This window comes from Vigna radiata, chromosome 6 (genome assembly GCF_000741045.1).
Source record: "Vigna radiata var. radiata cultivar VC1973A chromosome 6, Vradiata_ver6, whole genome shotgun sequence".
Taxonomy (NCBI): Eukaryota; Viridiplantae; Streptophyta; class Magnoliopsida; order Fabales; family Fabaceae; genus Vigna; species Vigna radiata.
In genome coordinates, this window is record NC_028356.1 from 17780222 (window position 1) to 17804880 (window position 24659).

Here is a 24659-nt window from a genome sequence, read left to right on the forward strand (position 1 = left end):
AATACATGTTGGGCAAGTGAGGTCTTCCCCAATCCGCCCATGCCCACAATAGAAAGTATGGATAGGTTGCTCTGAGTGTTAGATGTGAGCCAGTTGAACACAAAATTTTTGTCATCATCTCTGCCATAGATAACACTTTCATTTGGCAAAGATGTATATGTTAATTTACTCCCGGATCCTGATCCAACCCCAACACCACTACCCTTTTACAAACCAAGAAAATCGATTTTGGCTGCAAGATCTTCTAGGTCCTCAATGACTTGTTCCATCCTGGATTCAATTTCTATTTCAAAGAAACTGACAAAAGAAGAGTTGAGGGAATTCCTCACCTTCCTAGCAGCACCCTGAGACTCAGTTTCCACTTGTGTTTTGGAGAGTTCATAATCTATCTCATCCAAGAGATCTTCTGCATCCATGACAACATCCTTGGTCCCGAGAAGCCAATCTCTGACACGTGGATCTGTGAACTGTTTTTGTTCTGCATCAAAAGCCACAACATCAACGGCAAGGAGCTTCATCTTCAAGTTATTGAGTTGCTTCTTGTACTTTCTTTGACGAAATATGTCGACAAGACGGGAAGCCAAAGTGTCTATAGTCTTCTCGAGGAAAGTAGAAACAAGAATACCAGTAACCATTTCTGCTGCCATGTAAGAATAGGAAAGGGAATGGATGAATGAAACTGGCAAATTTGAACTAAAGCTTCGGCCTTTGATTCGGTGCAGTGCACTTCTGGATTATTGAGTCTTCCGACAGTACTGTTATTCAGAAGCTGTAGTCCATTACCGTGAATGAATGATAGTGGTTGTGATAAAGTGAAGGTTCGCAACTTTTCCTATATTTTTTTTATGAATTGTCAATTATTGGTACAACAGTAGAAAATGAATCACACTCCGTCTCCACCACGTCTTCGAGTGAATGGGGTAGAAAGACGTTAAAGATAGATAAAGAAGAGACATGATTGACAGAGAAAATAACAAGCCAGTGATAAATGTATAGATAAGGGATAATCAGATTAAAATAATAAAAGAAAGAGAAAGAAAAAGTATGCACATTTTTCATTTCAGTATTTATATGTTCCAGGCAACTCAATTTGTCGAGTTGATGCAAATATAAGGAAAGCTCCTTTACTTTTCTACAATTTCAAGTTCAGTATTTGCGACTTGTTGAGTAAAGTTCTAGAAATAGATAGCTTTTCTATGTGAGTATAAGAGAAATCTAATGAGTGGAGATGCTTAAGATTTTCTACATAATTAGGCGTCTCTGTAAGGTTACCACACTGATACAGAGATAAGATGTGTATAACTTGGAGAGCAAGTAATCTATTGACATGTGGTAATACCAAATGCACAGAGAAAAAGTGAAATGCATTCTCCAATCTGTTTGTATAAACGTATGCAACTTTTGAGTATCACTCAAACTCCCAAACCGATAAAAAAATATAACACATTCACTTGCAAACGAAGAATGGGCTATTACTTTCTGCACCTCACTTTTTTCTTCTACACCGCATAAAAGTAATACTTCCCAAATTACTCCTCATAAAAATTATAATAAAAGTCTCTACATCTCCTTATTTTTAATATCTTTAATATTTTGTTTTGGTCTGAGATGGACACAATTCAATTTCATCAAAGATAGACTTAACATAATTCAGTCATGGATCGACAAAACTCAACGAGAAATAGGTCTGAGTTGATTCTGTTTGAGATGAGTATAGTACGACGTAATCGCAAGTGAACCTAACTTTACTTCACCAAAAGTAAAACCTTCCCTATTCGACCCAAAATAGACTAAAACTACTCAACCAAAAATAATTTTTTATTAACTGAAGTTAAGATTGACTGAATCCTACTCGATCCAAAACTGTCGAGATAAGTCCAATCTTAGTCTAAAATGAACCAAGTACATATATTTTAACCGAAAGGAACATTAATAAGAAAGTTTTGCATACAATTTTATGTTATAGTAATTGTAAAACTGATTCCAAATATGGTAATTGAGATAACTCTGTTGGGCTATATTAATATCATTCATGAGAGATTTTGAATACATGATAAAAAAAAAACATCATTTTATTGACATTTTGATAAAAAATACTGAATTTATGATATAAATAAAGAAAACAATTTAAGTATATATTTTGTAAATGGATGATAGCACCTTAAATATTCTAACATAATTATATAATTATTTGCTGATTAAAACAAACATGTCTTTACATAAATAATATCGATGTGAATATCACATTCACTCATAAATATTACAACTATATATACATTTTTTTAATAATATTATATATATATATATATATATATATATATATATATATATATATATATCTTTTATGGATTCCAGTATAACATGAGTATTTTAATTATTCATTTATTGATTGATGGTGTAAAAAACATCATGGTATATAATCCTCCTATACTTACTTTCTGTAGTTAATCATTTCATTATCCACGCATCTTATATAAGTATTTTTAAAATAAATAAGTGATTGGAATAAAGTTATTAGTAAGAAAAATATTAATAATGTAAAAATAGTTAAAATTTGAATTTATATATTATTTAAGATATATGAAGTTATTTTAAAAAAGATTAACTTTTTAAAATTTATATTTGATATAATTTATTTAAAATTTGTTCTTATAAAAATTACGTTTATTTATATTAATATTTTAATATACAGTTTTATTTAAATTATACTTCAAAGTTAATTGTTTTTCCAATTTTATATTTAAAATTTATTTTCAACTTATTTTATTTAAAATTAAAATATAAAATATATGTAAATATATTCATGAATTATTAGTGACATAAAAAAATCACAATTATTTTTTCAGATAATACTCATCAATTAACGAGCTGGGGTTGGAGAGATATGTAAAGGAATGTCTGAATTTGACTTCAAAAATAGTATAGTAAATCTTTATGTGGATGAGAAAATACAAAAAGGTGGGAATGGATGATTTGGAACTTATTCTCTAGCTCATAAAAGCTTTATTTCTTTCCAACCGCCTTAAAGAACCACATGCAATTGCAATCCCTTCTAGGCAATAAATGAATTGTTATGCTTTTATTTTTTTATTTTTTTTTTCATTTCAACTATGTGTTTTTTCTATTTCTACATTTTTACTTTTCATTTCAATTATATTATATATATAATATATTATATATATATATATATAATTAATTTAAAAATAGTAAAACAGAAATAACTCCAATTAGAAATTGATCATACAACTGCTAAGAAAAAAAATAATAATAACAAAATCAGTGTACAAATTGAAAGATATGGTGTCACAATATTTAGTTTTTTAAATATTATTTAAAAAAAAAATCTATTTGGTAAAAATGAGGTTAAATTTCATAAAAGGATTTTGTAAACCATTTTGCCTATCTTTTGAAAATAAAGGTCTATTATTAAATAAAGTTTTGAAATATATGTAAGATGTCTAACTATTGAGTTTGGGGTAACTCTAGATAAAATCTTTTAGATTCGCAGTAATATGTTTCTATAATAGGTTTATTTCATTAAAATGATTTGGTAACAAATTCATAACAAAATTAAGTTTAATTACTTAATTATGATTTGCTATGGATGTAAAAACAGGTTGTTTTATACCTTTTTAAAAACAAACAGTGAATGTTGAAAATAAAAAATATATATGCATCTTAAATAAATAAAATAAAATGAATTTATTTATATTTTACTTTCTATAAATGAATTGACAAGGACACAAAAGTCATCAACTCATTGTTGAACAATGTACATCAAAAAAAGAACTAAAAGAAAAATAAAAATAAAAATACAACTTGAAAACCTAGAAACAAAATAAAATTATATTAAAAATCTAAAATTAAAAATCACCAGAATATAGAATCTTAGACTTAGGATTGGTGGTGTGGATGCATTTGCAAAAACACAGTTGATTACGTTGACGTTTTGTCACATCTGTAGTTAATTTTGTTTGTTCCTTGTTGTTTCCATGGTGAGAAAAGAAAGAAAGAGGATTGGGAGGGGACAAAGAGCATGTAATTAAGGAAGTAATAAAGAAGAAAGATGAAAGAAATGCAGTAGTAGGTGGATATATATATTCTTTTATTCTTTTCTTCCACAGTTTGAAGTTGGAAGGATGAAGACATATATGGAAAAGCGTGCAGTGCCAAACTTCAAGAAAAAGTTGTGTTGATAGAAACAAGGAATAGTCAAGGGCATAGCAGTGTGGAAGAGAAAAGGTAAGAGAATTGGTCAAGTCACCCTCATTCAATTCATTTCATACTCAATCGAATTAACAAAACCGTTCAGATGCAAGACACACCTCCATAGTCTTGGCACTGTCTAATAAATGCCAATGACATTCACAATTAAACGTAGTTGTGTCACTCATTATTGTGTTGAGTCGTTTTACTCAGAACAAGCAACTGCTATAAATGCTCTTCTTTTACACCAACCTCTAATCCTCTCTTTCTCCCTTCTAATACCATCTTCAACTCTATAACCTCTAACTTGTATCACCAAACCAAAACAGTAAAATAATAATAATGATTAAATAAATATGGTCAGCTACTTTATGTTGACGTCATATTTAAGTTTCTACCTAGAACTTCTGCAATGATGTAAAGGAAATATTAAAATGCAACTTGAGCTTTGAGGTATAATGATTTCAAGAAGTGTTGTGAAGATTGCGATACGATTCTTTTTTCCATATCTAGTGTTGTCAAAACTATTAAAATATCCTTAATAATAACAAGAAAAAGTAATTGGTAATCATACAACCATGCATAAAAAGTATGATATTAACTTAATCATGTTCATCGTAATTTTGACCATATATATCTGTCATGCGCCTCTTCTCACATACTATCTGTCACAAACATGATTTCTTTTTGTGTATGTGAATAATAAAACAGTTTTTGTGCTGAAATTATATGCAGCAGATCAATGACAATAGCAAATGATAGTGAGCTTGACATATCCAAAACTTAGACAGCACAATGTAGAGTAATAGTATTTCCAAATTGACTTGACTTAGGCAAGCACATGAGGAATTGCTTACATTATATGTATAGAATTGAAGAATATGACAGCGTTGTGAGTCCAAATTTATACATTGTGAGTGAGAAAATATGCAGGTGGAGATGATTTGAAGATGGTAATCAAGAAACCACAAATCAAATGAACCATATTAAATGAAAAGTTTAACTAAAGTAATTAATTACCTATTGCATGACTAAATATATGTGGCAACAACCCTGATGAAACCCTAGGTGCGGTTGGCAGTGTGGCGGTCATCGCCACCGCCAGCAGCACTCTGATGCTGAAGCTGGTTGAGTTGCCCTAAGCTGGCAGATATGTTCATGGCCAAGAGGCTTGCATCGTAGTTGTTGCCTCCATCAAAGCTTCTTGCTACTTGTTGGTGTTGATCTCTGGGGAAAAACTGATGGTGGTGAAAGTGGTAGTGATGGTCTCGGCCAAAGCTGTTAGCAGTGTTGTTGTTCTGGTGGTGGTGGTGGTGGTGGTGGAAGGCTGCGGCGGATTCAGAGGTCATGAGGGTATGATTGGTGGTGATGGTGCTTAGGTTTTGGTACCTGGAGAGCTCAGATTTGGCGCAGTAGAGATCCATTTGAAGCTGGCGAAGTTGATGCTGTAAGAGTGATATGACTCCAACACAGCCATAGACAGGGTCACGGAGTCTCATCTCAGCTTCATAAGCAAGGGAATTGACAGCATCTTCACGTTGATGAGGGTGCAAATCGTTGAGAAGCTTGGTGACATTGCTGGCCCCAAAAATTCTATGAACATTTGCAAACTTCTGGGGTTGGTCGGGAGGAAAATAGGGTGCAAAAGCACACTCGGGTTGGCATTTGCGACGCAAGAACTTGCATGCTGCACATGGTGAATTTGAAGAGGCCATGGTGGATCACTCACTTTGTTGAACAAAATCCTCTTCCTAGTAGCTATAGATAGCTGCTATCTATCTCTTTCTTTTCTTTCTCTCTCACACCACCATTAATTTCTGTGACGCATTCACCATGTTTGTTATCACTATATTGTAAAATAATGATATATAGTAATAAATGTTATCAAGAAAAAAGAGAAGAGATCAATTAATGTGTGTGTTAGATGGCCAAATCCATTATTTTAGGCATCTTTTTTGTACTCTCCATTATTTTAAGCTACACACTCTTTCCCATCCCCTTCTCTTGCATTTGTTTCCCTCTTTGCATTTTAATAATAAAAAAAAATTTATAAATTAATAACTTATATCCTTATTCTTTTCAAAATTTGGTTAGTAAGGGAAAAGGGAAACAAATATCTAGGTTAAAAAAATATAATTTAGCAAGGGTGTGTGAATGGGTTTTGTTAATGGAGTAAAAGAAATTGGGAGATCCAAGAGGGAAAAGATGAAAAGAGTAATGGGATTGAGGAAAATACAAAAGTGACAAAAACAAGGAATAAAATATGGATATATAACTAGATTCAAAGATTGATTTACCAGTCCAATTTCATATCCTGAGACAAAATCCTTGATCCTTGTGCTGCTGACAGAGGAATTGAAGACAAAACCAAGAGCCAGAGTTAGTACATGAGGAAGGAGGTGCTGCCTGTGGAAAAAAAATAATGTTGAATGTTTGAAGGCAGAAGACACTCCCTAGTGTAAGTAACAATGAGAATTGATTGTTTAACTTTGTACGATGGAAGAGTATAAATATAGGGAGATGAAACTTAATTAATGTAAATTGTTACGGTTCTACACTACATTAATTTTCTCTTTTTAAGTTGGATCAATGCATAAATTTTCAATTTTCTCTACTCGTAAGTCTTTCACTTGCTTGACATGTCCAATTCCCCCGTCTTAGTTTGTGTGACTTTTTGTGGTTGATGAAGCGACGAGGAACGAGAAAACAGAAATTCCATCCTTGTAAAATTGCTATGGAAATGAAAAGAAAGACATATTTGGATTGTTATATTGAATTGGTGGATATTCCAACGGTGGAAACAAGTTTTATATGATGTAGAACAAATGAAAGAAATAATAAAAGTTGTAGAGTGACAAGTATTAAGGGGTTGGATTAACAATTATGGTGTTATATGTTATACATTTTGGAAAATAATTGAAGAGAATTCAAGATAAAAAGTGAAATTAACAATATATAATAAAAAAAAATTACAAACTTAATATCTTAAGATTTTAAGTTTTATATGAAATCTCTTATATATGTTGAGTGTTGATTTATGACTCATCATATCCAAACTTGTTATTCACAAGTTAAAATAAAAAGTGCATTTATATGTATGTCTATATATAATTTGTATAACAAAAAAAAGCATAATTATTGATTTGTTCTTTTAATTTCTTAATTAGATTCAATTGGGTTCTTTTTATTATAGTTTAGTTCAATTTGATCATCTTATTTTTAAAAAAATTCTTTTGTTATGTTTGATTAAACACTATTAAAATAATGATAATCTGTCATTGTGGAACATAAACATAGTAGAAAATTTGGTACTGAGTAAGATTGTTGCGATGTTGGATTGGATAAGCTTGACTTATATATAGCATAAGCTTGATTCATATACAACATAAGATTGGTAGCATAAACTCGACCCATATACAACGTAAGCTCAGTAGCATAAGCTCACTCCATATACAACCTACATTCGACAACATAACCCCTATATAGCACAAGCTCGGCAGATAAGCTTATTTAGACTTGTCAAGATTATCTTTTGCCAAGTTTTTTGAGCTTGTTTCTTATTGAGTTCGTTTCCATGTTCTTTTATCAAGCTTGTCTCATGTTGAGCTTTTAGAGCTTGTCTCCTACAGAGCTTGTTTTCATGTTTCTCCTGCCAAGCTTGTATCCACGGCTAACGTTTGGGTCAAAGTGAAAAACTTGACATTTTCTGGTTTTCAATCTTCATACTCCTTTTATTCATGTTAAATGTAAATACAAATTTTGCATCATAAATCCACATCATCCAATTGTAACCATGTTTACATTCTATAATGACATATCATCACTATCTTAATTATGTTTGCTCAAATAATTCTTTTAAACTATGCTATAGTGCAAAATAAGTCTTTAATGTCTCACATTTAACGTTAAAAAACAAAAAAAAAAAAAACATTAAAAATAACTGTGACATTTTTGTAAATAAAAGTTTAATTAAGACATCATATACTCATTAGGCATTAGAGTTCCAAATTTTTTACATCATATTGGGTAAATTTCACAAAAACCTTTGGTGTGAAGATGAAAATGTACTCGCATATGACGTCGCAATATCATTTTTCAGACATCAAAAAACTATAAGACGTTAGAATATCACCTTTCAGACATTATATGTTAATGAAATCATTAAAAATTTGAGCGGGAGAATGAAAATTTATTCACTTTATCTTTGTGGGAAACCTTTTTCTCTGCTCAAACCCTTTTTGGACGAAGTTTTCGATGACCAACACATGTAATATTTCTTTCATTTATACAAATGCATATTGATTAACAACTTTAGATATGATTTTCTTTCGCTTTGACCGATGATTTCATGCACAGGTACTCTTTGAAACATAAGCATGTTTTCCTTTCTCCTCACTAGCGACAACATTTATTCTAGCGAACCCACATTCAAGAAGGTTAGTTTCTTTTTTTAAGGGCTATATATTGGTTGAACTTGTTGGTATTGTTGATATTGGTATTGTTGAACTTGTTTGTTGTTCATATACATCCAAACTTAAAATAAAACTATGAGTATATTCAAAACAGCTTCATATGACCTATAATTTGTTCAAAGCACCAAACTATGATAAGAAGCCCCCATAAAAACATTTAGATCAAAATTCAAAGTTTAAGTATGTTAAATATTTTCACAAAGTTTAGAAAAAAAACAAAATAAAGTGATGAAAAATAGAAAATAGTATTTTTTTAAAATTTAGAAGGAATAGTCGACACTATGCTAGCTATTAATGGTTTGGAAATACCTTTTCAACCCCAAATCGATATATAATAAGGCCAAAATTGTCATCCGAAGCAACAATTATGGTCGTTTAAAGATATGTTACAATTGATTTTTCAAATAATTTTTAAACTTCACATAGACCCAAAGTGTTCCTAGAGTTTTTCTCCTAAAATAGGGGTTTTAAGAAGTGGTACAAAAATTCAAGCAAAACCAATAATCATAGCTATCAAAACCAAAAATCACAAGTTAGTAGTCAATATGCACTATTATCCATTATAACATCATTCACTTGTGATAGCTTTTATTTATTGTTCATATTTGAGTTCTGGATATATGAAATGTAAAAATTGGACTACATTTCCTAATTTTTGCTTTTCAAGTCTGGTAAAGTTGTAAAAATTGATCACTATTTATTAAAAAAACAAAAGAATTGATTGATGTCCGAAAATGAAAAAAAAAAGACGTAGAATAACATCAGAAAATGGTCATTTATGATGAAATTAACTTCGGAAAAATAGCAATTTCAAATGTCAATTGATGTCGAAAATTCAATGTCTGTTTTTGTTTCCGATGTCAATTGACATCTCTTCCTATGATGTCAATGTTTTTCCAGACATTAAAGGTCGAAAATAATGTTAAAGCACTAGTAAATAAACAACTTTTTAACTTGCACATTACGCTTTCGTTTCAAAAAAAACCAAAGCGTATAAAAATGCAGTGGCAATTTCATAATTATGGCGACACTATATGTCTTGGTTTGGTGGGAACCGATGCTTAAGGGGGTATACTGTCTCAATTCTCTGACCAACCAAGGCAAAAAAAAAAAAAAAAAAAACTCTGTTGACCCAATGCAAATCAGACTTTTCACCTAACGACTTTTTCTAAATAGGCTTACTACCTCGGCTCTTTGACCAACCGAGGCAAAAAACATACAACTTTTTCGAAATAGGCCTACGGCCTCAGTTCTCTGACCAACCGAGGAAAAAAACCCTATCAACTTTTTCAAAATAGGCTTACTACCTTAGTTCTTTGACCAACCGAGGCAAAAAAACCCTAACAGATTTTTCAAATAGGTCTACTGTCTCGATTCTCTGACCAACCAAGGTAGTATATCTTACCAAAAATTGACTACCTCTGATTCTGAGCGTTTTAAATCCATTTTGTCAACCTTTACTGTCTCGGTTCCATTTTAACTGATGCAATAGGCCCTTTATGCCTCGGTTTAATCACGAACTGAGGCCTATAGTTAGTAAATATTTTCAAAATTTTCATTTACAATTTTATTTTATTGGATCTCACACTACTGAAAAAGAATCGCTGACATCACTTACCTGTAAAAATTGAAAGAACATTATTTTCATAAAATTTGGAATTTGATAGGTTTGAAGATATAGCCTGAGCAAACCTTGGTTTCTTTTGCACTCAGTCAATTATACCTCATGTTTAGCTTTCACTAGCGCAAAAACAGCGTATAACGTCACGCATTCAACGTCCAACCACTCAATAGCCAACATTAAAAATGACTGGTGGCATTTTTGTAAATAAATGCAATTATTACACGTTGTTTAGAATTGTAATTCGACGTAAAAGGATATAAAACGTCGAATGCCCCCACGTTAAACGTCAAAAGGTTAGTGAATTCAATAAAAATTTGAGGAGAGATTGAAAATTCATTCATTTTATTTTAGCGCATGAGACCTTTTTCTCTGCTCAAACTTTTCTCGAACGAAGTTTGACGACTATCACATGTAATCTTTCTTTAATTTGATACAAATGCATGTCAATTAACTACTTATGATTTTCATGTTCTTGTCCTTCATAGGCGCATTCTGCTTTCTCTCTCACTGGTGGCAACACTTTATTCTGACGAACCTACCTTTTGAAGGTTAGTTTTCATTTTCGTTTTCATTTTGAAGAACTTATTTGTTGAACTTGTTTGTTGTTTTTTTTGTTGAACTTGTTTGTTGTTATTGTTTGGTTGAACTTGTTTGTTGTTATTGTTTGGTTGAACTTGTTTGTTGTTGTTGTTTGATTAAAATTGTTTGTTGTTTGATTGAACTTGTTTGTTGTTTATTATTGTTCTTTGTTGTTGATCCTATATTACCGTTCATAATTCATGCTTTATAAAATACAAAAACTAAAATGTGTTGTTTTTCTGCTTTTCAAGTCTCATAGAGTTGTAAAAAAGGATTACAATTAATTATAAAACCAATTGATTAACGTCGTATATTGATAAAATTTGATGTTAAATTAACGTTGAATTTTTTAAATTCGATGTCAATTTAACGTCTCCCAATACGACGTTGTTCTCGAATTCGACGTGAAAGCTAAAAATATTCGACGTTGTACGTTCTTTTTGTACTAGTGCTTGTCAAGCTCCAATAGCTTGGCTCTCGTCCAAGCCTCAACTAGGCACTTCAATCCCTTGTTTAGTGTATCCCAAGCAGTGCCTATTTATATTGTCATGGTCAACGCCTTCATCTATTTTGCAGGTCACAAGGCATTAAGCATTAATAGCTCATTCATGACACATCTTAATGTGGCTTCCTCATTTTGGTCTTCAAACGTTCAACCGAAGACCGAGCGGTCTCTCTTGCCTGGCCATCAGACTTCATAACCTAAGCTAGCTTGATATTAATTGTATAAACTTGTAATTTCTTTGGTTTGATTGGCTATACTTTTTCTGACTATTCAAACTCGAATTGCTATTTTTCTTCACTACAAAAGACAGGACCATGCATACAAACCACTTGGCCAACTTTGAGCAACCGCTCGGTGAGGAACGTTCTTCGTGAACTCTCACACGAGTCTCTTCGACCTAGAGAACGTTCTAAGTGAACTCCTATAGTATGTCGCTCGGTAAGGAATGTTCTTCGTGAACTCTTACACGAGTTTCCTCGACTTAGGGAATATTCTAAGTGAACTCTTAGAGTCCTTCGCTTGGTGAGGAACGTTCTTCATGAGCTCTCACACGAGTCTCTTCGGCCTAAGGAACGTTCTAAGTGAACTCCTAAAGTCCATCGCTCGGTGAGGAACGTTCTTCGTGAACTCTCACAAGAGTCTCTCGACCTAGGGAACGTTCTAATTGAACTTTTAAAGTTCGTCGCTCGGTGAGGAACATTCTTCGTGAACTCTCAAATGAGTCTCTTCGACCTAAGGAACGTTCTAAGTGAACTCCTACAGTCCGTCGCTCGGTGCAGAGAGGAGCAAAAACTTAAAGCGCATCGAAAACAAACTCCCCAATACAACATGAATAACCTCTGTCAATTTCATAATAATCCCTATACAATTCTATACAAAGAAGTTGTTTGGGCTTGGAGGACTTGTGTACTTTATGGATACCCGTCAGGCTAATGGACCGGGCGGGCATGCAATTAACAACTCAGTAACCGATCAGTAAAGACAATCGTTAAGGTAATTAACGGGTAATCAATAATAATAACCGTCATTGATTAGCATTTAATGGAATAATGAAAGTCATTTATTGGTAATGAGTCAGACCTAAAGATAAGTACATTTTAAATATATCTTTGACAGGAGGGTCAGGTAACTAATTCTGATTACTCATTTTCATTAAACATTATTACGCAAAGTCACTTACTTGAGTGTCGGATTGCCTTTGACATGTACCCTCCTACACGACTAGGTCAAGGAGAAGTGAGAGCGAACCACGTAACTTGGATAATGGAGGATCATCAGGGAGTACATCCAATCTTCAGGACAACTTGGAATGCTTTGAGTAGGGGACCTTAACACCTTACCCGAAACAACTTTAATAAATATTAATGTTCAACTAGAACTCGTAACCACTTTAAATTTAATGTGTTAGAATTGGTCTATATTTAATGTGTTAGAGTTGGTCTATGTAAAAATCTAGAAAATGGTGTTTCAGAATTGAGTATGTTCAAAATGGTGAGACTCAATTATTTTAATATTAAAATTTTAACATATAAATAAAAAATTTTCATAAATGAGTTTCATTATTTAAAAATATATTAACTCTATAGTTATATAACAAACAAACTTTATAAAAGAGAGTTGAATAGAGTTTGATTATATATGATTCTTCTTCTTCTTTTCTTCTTTTTCCAACAAGGAATTTACTAATGGATAACCATCGAAAATTTGTTGAAAAATTGAAATTACCGACAAATTTTAGTCATTACCGAAATATTCGTTTCGTTAGTAAACCAAGTTTTTTTTTAGTGAAGTGATTAGTTGATAGATATTTTCATTAAGTCTTTACGAGTGTTGATAATTGATTATATTTGTAACAAGTTTGGTACATACGATTTGGATGGATAACTTCATAGGGACGATTGAATATATTATTTTTATATTTTATCTTTAATTAATTTGCTATTATTTTTTATTTATATTTTGAGTTTAATTCATATTTCTTCTATTATAAAGAAAATATCCTATGTATATATTCAACCCAAAAAAATAATCCCGACCATACATAATTTTTCACTATAGGCAACACAAAACCTAACACAGAATTTTAAGTTTTAAAACTCATTCCATTACAAATAAAAGGGAAATTCTAGGTTAGTAAAGTTGAAGATACAAAAATCATTAGCCATCAATTTCCTTAAATCTTCCGACTAGAGGAACAAAGCTCATGTCAATCACGACCAAAAGAGACAATTGTCCAATTCTAAATGGACTCCAAAATTTAGCAAAGTTTAACCTTAATCTTCAAGTTTCATAGGTGTGGTATGATTTTGTCATGAAGATAGTTCTTTGTCACCATCAAGATTTTCTTTGAATTCCTTTCTTTGGCTTTCAAAAAGACTAACTGAAAATGAAATGAGTTGTTTAAGGATACAACAAAACTCTTATATCTTGACAACCATAGATTCTTTGGATGAGGAATTCGAAACTAAGAAAGACCTTACAAATGGTTTTCCTTTGTGGAGTTCCTAGATCGTGTAACATGTATTAGACTATCATGTATTTATACGTAGTAGACTATCTCATTAGACTATACGAGTAGACTATAGAAAAATTAGACGTCTATTGAGTCTTGGATAGTTTGATAGGATAGTCCGTTGAGATAGTCTAATGTCTATTCAATTCTCTTTTGAGATGCATTGTCCATGTGTCTCCCTAGACATGTCGAAATTGAATTCATTTAGAAAAACTTTAACAAGCATTTATTTCACACCCATAACATTTTAAGATATTCCCTTAAATATTTTTCACATCTAAGATTCAAACTTATAAAACTTGTACAAAAAAGAATTGGTTGTAATAATAAATTAATTTGCTGAACATTTTGCAGTCCAAAATTTAATGTGTTCCATCATATAAACAATATATGAATTCATACAAAAGTTAATTAGCCGGCTAGAGCTCCACGTGGCACCAATTTCTTTATTCGTCATAAATTAATCAGCAGCGATCATTATCATAGTCATGATAAAAAAAACATCAAACAATTAAATTCCTTTTGTCGTTTGCAAGACCAAGCATCGTTGGAACACAAGAAATAGAATCTACGATAGTGTGAGGGAATCATAGGAGAATACTATAAGGGTAACAACATAACACATCATTATTAATTATAATTAGAAGCATTGATTAGAGAATAGTATGGCGATTAGTGGTGTGATGAAGACGAAGATGAAATCACGCATGGAACGAGATGAAGAGTTATCACTTTTCAGGGAATTGCGAAAGCGCCAGAATGAACACATCTCAAGCCTCTTGCATTGTGTTAATTCTGAAGAGTTTGAATGTGGCACTAATAATGACACTCCTGGTAGGTACTCATCATCAATCATACTGTAATTTTGCTCAGAAAGAAAATAACATATCATTTCAGGTAATTTTTCACTGTACAGAATTCCATCAGGGAAGAAAGAATATGGTTTAGAGTTTCTGGAAACAAACAAAAATGACTATGATTGGTAAGTTTGGAGTGTGAAAATATACAAACATATCATTGTGCATGATTATTTGATCTGTGAAATATAGAAAATAACTTGGTCACTGCATGCTGCATTTTGTGAAAAAAAAGGTTGAAAACACCACCAGCTACTCCTCTGTTTCCATCCCTTGAAATGGAACCAGGTCCTCAACTTGTTGTGCAAAAGGAGATACCAATCTCTCAAGCCATCACAAGAGTAAGTCACATTAGTGTTTAATCTCATGGAAATTCCAACTTCTTGTAAATGACTTTGTTCAATCATTCTAATTTCTGTGTTCATCTGAAGTTCAAATTGACAACATAAGGTTGGTTTTGCCACAGTTTGCATTGAAAGAAATGGAAGCATCAAAACCCAAATCAAATGACGGAAAAACAACTCACACCAACTCAACCAAACCAAAACCTTCAACAAGATCAATGACCCCAAGTCACACTAGGCAAAGACCAAGCACCATCAAGAACACAAATGAACAACAAACAAACACTTTCCCAACAATTCCCAACAACACAAAATCCACTCCCCAAAAGCAAACAAACAATACTGATTTCCTCGCTTTGAATGTGAAGAAAAGCACGGAAACAAATGATTCACAGAGAAAGCCAAGAGCTAGAGGCGTTTCTCCATCACTGAAATCAAGAGTTGCACTTGTGAGTAATATCATGGAACTCTCCAATGAGGCACCACCAAATCTAAGGACAGATCAGAGGCCAAGTTCCACCACACGAGGAAGAAGCACAACTCGATCTTCTACGGTTACAGGGTTTCAAAATCGGGATCATATTCCACGAACGTGTAGACCATCAAGGTCACCATCACCAAGCATGGCTAATGGTAGTTGGAATCAGTTAGACAGAACCCAGAAGAACTTGAGGGCAAATAAAGAAACATTCACTCTAGCAGCAAGTCCTAATGAAGGAAGAACACATTTTAAGGGAAGTAAGATGGTAGAGAAAGTGGTGAATGCTAGAAAGTTAAGTATGAATCAAGTGGATAAAGAAACCAAAGCGAAAGCTTTCAAAACTAGGGTATGATTAACTGGTGGAAAAATGACTTTCTTTTCTTACGAAACAGATAAAGTGCTTAATCATCTGTATAACTTTCTGCTAGAGGTATAATTAACAGTAATACATGTTTTTAACTAGTTATATATCATACGCCACATGAATTTAATATCAGAATTATACTATCAACATATTCTATCTTATGAGTTTACAAGAATATGATTCTAAGTAAGAATTTGAGTTTACAATGATCTTCATCTCTTACCTAATTGAACTCATATTTCATTAATACTGTGATTTCCCAATGACCCTTTTCTCTCAATCAATCTATCAAAACTTTAGTTCTCATATTATTTGACGATATGACACAGGAAAAATGAAACAACAAAGCATAACAGAGGCTGCTGAAGCAATGATCAAGTTGAACATTTTTCCTGTAGAGATCACTGGAAGACTTGATTCGGTCCATCTAGATTAGCTTATTGTGTGTTAATGTGTACCTATTGTTTTCAACTCCCAGACTACAGGGAACTAAAAACAAATTACTTAATAATATCCGTTTTAGTATGATAGCTTCATAAATGTGTTATTGTTTACTTTATAATATGATAAAATTATTAAATTTTTCATTTAAAATATGGTGTTGCATCACCAACAGAGTTATATTCTGTTTTTGTGTTTTCTGCAAGAAGATTAGGATAGATTTTGAAACCATACTAATAAATAAGATTATTTTTAACTTAATGTTATAAATTAGGAATTATAATGTGTTTCGAAATTTATCTTTAATCGATGTGACTGAGATTTTTAACCTATGAGAATTAAAGAGTTTCATAGGTTCAAATTTTAACTTAGACACATGATCATAATATCATATTAAAGTACTGAAATTTATACATAATTCAACTCAATAAATTCGGTATAAAATCAGCTCAATAAAATAAGATTTTGTTTGTACCTGCTGGGTTAGTTTCTGTTGTTGGCACTATCAGTGCATGTAAGTTCTATCTTAGTGAGTTATTTGCTAATAATTGTTTTTACACTGAAAATAAAAGGATTGCAGATACATGAAAGAGCGTTCTTCTAATAATTGCGTCTTAATTAGATATAATTACGAATCTTTTACCGTTGTCATGGAGAATGTTAAATTAAAAATTCCACCAAAGTTTTTTTATAACAGTTTCAAAATAACCATCACTAGAAGAGATTGATGATTACAGTGTTTCTTTAACCTAGTTAAGGTTATGGATTTCCCCTGATAGAGTTACAAAGAATGAAGAAAGTAAACAAAAGTTAATAACACATAGGTATTACATTGCTATACTTTCTCACTACTATTCCCATTTAACTCATCAAGGTGAATCGAGGAACAAATTCTGCCAAACCTTGCTCTAGTGTTTCGATCTGAAAAAGCCAAGATTAAACAATCTCTTCAATCTCCTAGGGATACCAATGAGCCTACCTGATTTATGGTGAGTGGTCGATGTTGCTGCTTGCAACCCTGCAAAGCAAGTAACTAGTTAGAATGTCACATATAAACACGATTCATTAAGATAAGTGAAATTATGTGTAAATAATGTTTAAAGACTTTCAAATTTATAGGAGCTAAAGCTGAAAGAAAGTTAATGGAACTAAAATCAAAATTTTATGTTTACAAATACAAAACAGTGTTTTATTGAAAATACCATTACCATGGGAATCGCCATTAGAGCTCACAACAGGAGTTTTCATTGACCAATACTGTTGGAACCTCTGTTCTGCATATTCTCTGTACTTAAAGTCAATTTTATTTACATGCACCTGTATAAGGAATTCAGAAGATAATTAGATACCATTTATACCAAAATATTTTACACTCATTTGGAAAATCTACTATTAAGAATTGTCTTTTTGGAAATTTAATTTACAATATTTTAGACTGTTTATTTCAATAATCTGACTAGAATTTGGTCATTCATGAGTGTATTAGTGCAGATAATAAGAACATGAAATGTAGAATAACCAATAGTAAAGTGAGAAAGTGATGATTACCGAAATTATTCCCCAAAGGCCCCACAATAGATGGCTTGCAAGTGCATACTTCTCAACTTCATCAAGCAATTGTTGTACTTCAGTGTCACTAGGTTGCTCACCTGTGTCATAATGAAAAGATAAATAATTCACTGGTTAATGAGTTGAGTTGACATATATCTGATTAATATTTCTCATTATGAGAAGTGATAGCTAACTAATAAGTAATATTTCTCAAAATAAAAAGGTTTTTTCCAAATCAACAATACTAGAATCTATTGTGATTTTTAGATTAGTAATACTAGAACCTATTGGGATTTTTAGCATAGATTCTTTCGAAAGAGATTTTATAAATGTGATCTGAGTACAATCAAGTGATTGATTCTACTTTGGAAGTTAGCAAAGGCATACAAGATATTCAGACCACTTTCAATCCACAAACTTAAGACAATGAGATTATGAGTTTTCTCAACTTTTTTATTTTTTATTTAATGTAGAAACTTAGAGTCACTTGGTTTCCAATAGAATATACATTAAATTTTATACAAGAGAAAATTATGATGACAAAATGTCACTAAAATATAGTTTAAAATAATAAGAGAGTTAGGTTAAATAAAACTAATTCCACAAATATCACCTGAGGAACTCAAATATGCTTGCACAAATCGTCGACGCTCCTCCAAATCTAACAGAAGAAAGAACTAAATTTGTTAATCGTTTGACGAAAAAATGAATGAGATGAAATTGCAGAGTTCATTATTCACAGACCAGGGTATTTAGTGAAGTCAAGAACATGTGGGGTATCTGTGTGATAATTGGCAGCCATCTCATTGAAGTGGTTTGCTATATCATATGCCACAGGATTGTAACTTGCATATTCATAATCCTGTTATAAAAGTACAACATTTAGTATTTGTTATAATACAAAACTTTACATTCTCTAACCAGTTTGAACTACAAGAGTAAATAATTATTGGATAGTAATACTCAATAGGATAAAGAGGGACTCACTATAAGGGTGACAGAACAGGACTCTTCATCAAGCATTATGTTACCATATTGCAAATCGTTGTGGCAAAATCCTATGCATTGCTTAGTTCCTGTTAATTCTTTTTCCAAAGTAGATATTTCGTTGTCCAAACTGTCCAATTTAAATGCTTCAACATCTTCAGGAGAACTCAAGCGTTTGGCTTCCTTAAGCCAATCTCTGAAGCATTAAAATAAATTTATGTTAGAAATGATCAAACTGTACTGATAATAACATGTTACTGAAATGAATGAAATATGACTCAGATGTTAACCTCAATTTGAAAAGATCAAGAATCTGTAGTTTTTCATAAGAACACATACCTTAACCGATCCCAAAGGTTCACAGTCTTTGGAACAGGCATATCAAGATCATGAAACTCCTTCATTTTGGCTGCTATAAGAGCAGAAGTGGGTGGATCTCGCAGATCAGATGCTGATAATGTCTGTTAAATCAACCACAATGTATCAGCTTGATCAAGTTCATATATGAATGAAACAAATAAACTGTACAAGTATGGTTTGCAATGTTGGATCAAAAGGGAATGTGTCAGTGTGTAACAGATTTTGATTCAAGAATTTGCATTCATCAACTTGTTCATAATAGCAATTTGCAGAAAGATACTGTGTTATGACATAAGACGAGGATGAAAATAGAAGCATAAAGTGAAGATGAAATTACCCTTGCGTGGATGAATTCCTCAATACGACCATTATCAAACCTTCCTAGCAAACGAGGCCCTTGTCCACTCTTTGACATAAATTCAAACGTCTTGACCTCAACATCCCTATCAATGAAAATAGCAGTACCATCACCATAGATTCTTGCCAGAACCTTTCTTGAGGATTCTCCTTCTGTTGTCTTCCATTTTATCTGGAAAACCTCATTTGTCATTGCCCCTTTAAGAGGGATTACTTGCAATGCATTGACATCGATTACATTCTCCCATTTAGCTGCCAATGATTTCAGTATCTCAGTTGCTTCACTAGGAAGGCAATATTCTCTTTCTTTGGCAGAGGTTTCTTTAGGAACTTCGGTGCCCTTTATTTCAGTATCACCACTAACTACATTTTCTGCATCAACAGCTTTGTTATTCACAGGATTTGGTGTGGCCTCTTCTTCTGTCCCCAGAACAAAAGTCACCATTCTTACTTCAAGAAGCTAGAATGAAATATACTATACTTCCTTTTTGTTTGATTCTTTTAAACCTGGAAAAACAAGATAATACCGAAAAATAAATCCAATTAATGTATATATACACACACGTAAGCCATGCAAATTAGTATATGATTAATTTAAGCAATTCTTCAGCAACATTTTAACAAAATGTTCCCACGCATAGAGAGAAACTTTTTTTTTCCTCAAAAAGAAGTGAAATTGTTGCAACAGAACAACAAAGCCAAAGAAAACAACCTCAAAAAGGAACGACAATACGTACGGTGGCTGATATCTTCACCACCGGGGAAGAAGAGTAAAGACTCACAAAAGATCCTGTGATTTTAAAAGGACGAAGAAAAGAGGTTTATATACGATGTTTCCACCTCTAATGACCAGAAAGTTGGGTGGAGATGAAAGGAGGGATGAAGAGTGGTTAAAAATGGAGGGTGCTAAATCATTGTAATTTTTTTTTTAGCAACGGTATAAATAGATTTTTGTACAATTTCACTGGTATTTTTCCTTCAAAATCATTGGTATAAAACATTTTGTACAAGCTAGCTTTTATACGTAGATTTGTATGTACTATTATCTTCATTTTTTTTCTTGGTGGTATGTTTTCTTTTCTTATGAGACACATTTATTTTTCTTTCTATAAAACTTGAGATTAAGTTGCATTTCAAGTTGGTAGTCTTATTAATTCAATTTGGACAGGACTTCCTTTATTGCAAAGGACTTGTCCAACTCTTTTTGAGACTTTGAATCACATTCATATTATGACAAACAATCAATATGTTATTAATGTAGAAAAAAGAATAAAAATTTTTCATCAAAAAATTTCTTCACAAAAACACACATAAGAGGTTTTCACAATGAAAAATATATCTTTAACAACTTTTTTTGACAACTTTTTTACAACCGTCTATGTGATAGTTTGTGATTAGTCTATTTCAAATATATGAATCACTAAAATAGTAACATATAATTTGTTGTTAAAAAGTTGTTACAATATCATGGACCAATGGCAATTACACACATGATCGTTCGTTAAAGAATCAAATTTCATATATCTTTAGAGCATGTTTGAGTCTATATAAGTTTTTCATCTATCTACAAACAAACTTTCTTTTACCTTTAATTGTGAAACATTAAGTTGTTTCGTATAGATGTCTTCCTCCAAGTCACTGTGAAGGAAGCTTGTGTTAACATTAAATTGGTCAAAATTTAAATTTGGCAAAATACAACTTTAATTGAAGGCATTTTGATCAATTTCTTTCACTATCAACCTTACATTATACCTCTGATAATTTTTGTTGCGACAACTTCATCAATTCAAACGTAAGGTTCATTATAAGAATTTCAACTCTCTTTGTAAGGCTTTGTATCACGTGTACTTCTCTTCATACAACATGCCTTCTTCATAACTTTCAAACTATTCTCCATCATTCGATAAAATAAACCAATGGAGGAAATATTTTTATGAAATACGAATCTCTCTAGTAGATCTTCTCAACTAAGGTTCCCTAAGTGGTTCAAAAGGAACTAGTGACTTATGTCTCAAACTTGTCAATTACATTTTCCAAATCTACGTACACATCTCTCCTATGATCTACAATAAAGATAGGAGGTTTTGACTCAACATCAACGTTTTTGTTCCTCAACAAAAATAATATCTCGGTTTCTAACAATCTTCTTATTAATAGGATCTCAATTAACTAAATCATCACATTTATAATTTAGAAAAATAAACTATTTAGACTTTCCATCAAACTTAAAAATCTTTCATATAGGAAAACACCCCATAAATGACTGTAGGAAATATTTTTCCTTTTACACACATTATAAAAGTCAATAATCCATTTATACTTTTATAAGGTGAGATTTACGTAATCATCTTCATAAACAATGATAATTTCACCATCAAATCAATAGTAACCTTTTTACTCTTCTGTTGTTATTATTTTCTCTATTCCTTGACCTATCTGATTGGAGGATCCACACTCTCCGACCATTTAGAATAAATAATTCATAATTAATTAATTTCTCAAATATATTATTTTTTAATCAGACTTATTTGCAAAATAAAGAACGTAGTTAAACTAAGAAAAGTATTGAAAGCATTGAAATTACCAGCAGTTTTCACTTCTCAAATCATCCTGACAGAAGTGTTAAATCAAGGGGCATTTCACACATAACCCAACACAGAATAGAACATGATTTCTCTCAAAAGTCCACACAAACACCATATTATTGCTCATTTCATAGAACTTTTTGTCCTTGCACACAATGTTCTTCACAAAGTTAATAACGTATTGTTATTAATTTAGTGCTCTTCAATGAACTGTTTGATTCTAGCCATAAGAGCATGCGTTTGAGCACCGGTGTTTGGATCCATGTCCACTGCAATTTTGTTGAGATAGAAACTATGAGTCACTCCTTCGTTAACATACAACTCCACATCCTTGTTGGCCATCCGCATGGCTTCGTAGTACTCCATCTCTGTGTCAAAGATCAAGTCCAGCTCCGCCAGGCACAGCAGAAACGGCGGCAGTTTCAGCCCGCTCAGCGGCGGAGCGCTGTCACCCATGGGGCACGCAATGGGGTGGTCCTTGGTTGAACCCAATGGCAATGCCAAGCTCATGAACTTGTCCACCATATCCAAAGTCAAGAATGGAGATTGTGGTTTTTCCAACTCTGACCTGCTCCGTGTCGACCTCATCATCCCCGGATGAATAGGGATTCCTCCAGCTACGCTTATCAGCTTCAGTTGTGTCTTCCCAGCTCGAGCAGCCACTTCATGAACAATATTTGCACCGGAGCTATCTCCGATCAGAAAAACACGACGAAAATCACCGTGTTTTTCAAGCCACGGCTCTTCCGTTTCTCTTCCAGCTACATCCTGTAGCCAGAGAAGAGCAGAAAACCCGTCGTCAATTGCTGCAGGAAGACGATTTTCTGGAGCACGGCGAAGGAAACAAGATACAACGATGACTCGAGCTAACCGAGCAAGCTGTGAGTAAAATTGATAGTACATGAACCAATCCGGTTCACTTATGCAAAACCCGCCACCATGAAAGTGAAGAAAAATGGGAAGCTTCTCCTCGTTAGAGACTTTCTCCGGCAAGTAAAGTCGTACACGGAGATTGTTGTTCGTGACAGTATCACGAACAGCAACTCCATTGATGAATTCGACGTGGGCAGGAACCGGTTCGACCATGAATTTGACCTCTGGAGGACCGGTCCATGTTCGGTCTACCGAACCGTCATCGTAGACTCTAAGCCAACCCGACACTTCATCAACGAGCTTCTTCTGGTTGACCATGATTGTGGTTATGGTTTATGTGATGAGTGAGAGTGAGTTTGTAATTGTGTAGAAGTGAGTGGTGTGGATATATAACGCATTGAAGGCGGCTTTGAATGTTTAAAAGGAAGATGGAAAAAAAATAAAGGAAAAGGGACGCATGAAACATGTGTTCATTATCAAGGGAAGTTTCCAAGAATCTAGCGTATGAAAAGGTTGTATGGTTTCATGACATGTTTTACTTTGTAGTTTATTTTCTTAATTTTTTTTTTACACATGTAACTATTTTATTGATATATTTAAATTAATGTTTAAAAAAATATTTAAAACTGACTAATCATAAATTATCACTATATATATTATAAAAAATTGTCAAAAAAATATTGTTAAAAAAGCTTTTTTCTTATATTTTACATTATATTTTAACAATTTTTTTTAACAATTTTTTAATAATATATTATGTTTGATTCGTATATTTGAAATGTATGGTTTCATTATTATTTGAAATGTATATTTGTGTGGAAAAAAACATTTGTTGGATTCTTCCAAGGAGGTTGTGGTAAAATAAATGTGTGAAAAATTGTTTTCATCAAAAGATTATTTGATGTTATTTTAAAAAGGGAAAAGATTTTTTAATAACACTTTTTTAATAACTTTTTGATAATGTAATAGTTTGTCATTGGTCTGTTTTAAATAATTTTTAAATTTAAATTCAAATAAATCAACAAGATAACATGTGTCTCGTAAAAAAATGTTGCCAAAAATGTCATCATTCTTTTAGAAAAATGTGAAGAAATAAATAAAATGATATCTAAAGAGGGCATCTTTATGTAAATTGTTGTAGAAAAAGGCATAAAGAAACAAAAAGCTTGGGACGCAGCGAGACATCTAGGCCCTACATATATATACATATTTAACTGGTCTTGTCACGACGAAAAAATTATTGGAAAGAAAGCCTTACATACCAAGCAATAATTTAACACGGCTAATGCACTAAGTTTAATAAAAAAAATTATTTTTTATGAAAAAATGTATTATTATCTTTTGCTCAAGAACTTCTATTTTTTTTAATCAGGAAAAATACATATATGAATAAAGTATCATAAAATTTACAACCAAAAAAAAACCTAAAGGCTTACCCACACTTTTATATATATTATATACAAGAAACACTAGTCCAAAAATGCTATTTAACATCACTCCTTAAACGTCGCTTAAAGGTAAGCACGACGTATATTGATGACTGGTGGCATTTTCGTAAATA

General features: G+C 32.3%; 4 protein-coding genes and 1 pseudogene across 5 annotated transcripts; 1 reads left to right on the forward strand and 4 right to left on the reverse strand.

Annotated features, from left to right (window-relative positions):
- The window catches only part of LOC106763526, a 4203-nt pseudogene extending 3174 nt beyond the window's left edge, over positions 1 to 1029 (reverse strand).
- A 3904-nt stretch (positions 1030 to 4933) lies between these two features.
- Positions 4934 to 6849, reverse strand: LOC106764504 (LOB domain-containing protein 6). The gene is made up of 2 exons (XM_014648782.2): positions 6504 to 6849; positions 4934 to 6023 (listed from the first exon to the last, which is right to left on the reverse strand). Exon 2 carries the CDS (start codon positions 5919 to 5921, stop codon positions 5271 to 5273), a length of 651 nt encoding a protein of 216 aa, XP_014504268.1. The 5' UTR covers positions 5922 to 6023; positions 6504 to 6849; the 3' UTR covers positions 4934 to 5270.
- A 7714-nt stretch (positions 6850 to 14563) lies between these two features.
- On the forward strand, positions 14564 to 15932 carry LOC106763527. Its single transcript, XM_014647708.1, has 4 exons — positions 14564 to 14732; positions 14826 to 14880; positions 14991 to 15096; positions 15222 to 15932. The coding sequence occupies exons 1-4, from the start codon at positions 14564 to 14566 to the stop codon at positions 15930 to 15932; spliced, it is 1041 nt and encodes a 346-aa protein (XP_014503194.1).
- Positions 15933 to 17064: 1132 nt separating this feature from the next.
- LOC106764461 (probable choline kinase 2) lies at positions 17065 to 20485 on the reverse strand. 2 transcript variants are annotated; one of them, XM_022781674.1, is made up of 9 exons: positions 20378 to 20485; positions 19621 to 20147; positions 19263 to 19384; positions 18924 to 19119; positions 18681 to 18798; positions 18550 to 18597; positions 17934 to 18034; positions 17594 to 17702; positions 17065 to 17403 (listed from the first exon to the last, which is right to left on the reverse strand). In XM_022781674.1, the coding sequence occupies exons 2-9, from the start codon at positions 20083 to 20085 to the stop codon at positions 17294 to 17296; spliced, it is 1269 nt and encodes a 422-aa protein (XP_022637395.1). In that variant the 5' UTR covers positions 20086 to 20147; positions 20378 to 20485; the 3' UTR covers positions 17065 to 17293. The 2 variants fall into 2 exon arrangements, with proteins under 2 accessions (XP_022637395.1, XP_014504229.1); XM_014648743.2 differs by having other exon boundaries at positions 20353 to 20434.
- A 1742-nt stretch (positions 20486 to 22227) lies between these two features.
- On the reverse strand, positions 22228 to 23449 carry LOC106764436 (probable carboxylesterase 15). The gene has a single exon (XM_014648721.2). It carries the CDS (start codon positions 23414 to 23416, stop codon positions 22418 to 22420), a length of 999 nt encoding a protein of 332 aa, XP_014504207.1. The 5' UTR covers positions 23417 to 23449; the 3' UTR covers positions 22228 to 22417.
- Positions 23450 to 24659: the final 1210 nt, after the last annotated feature.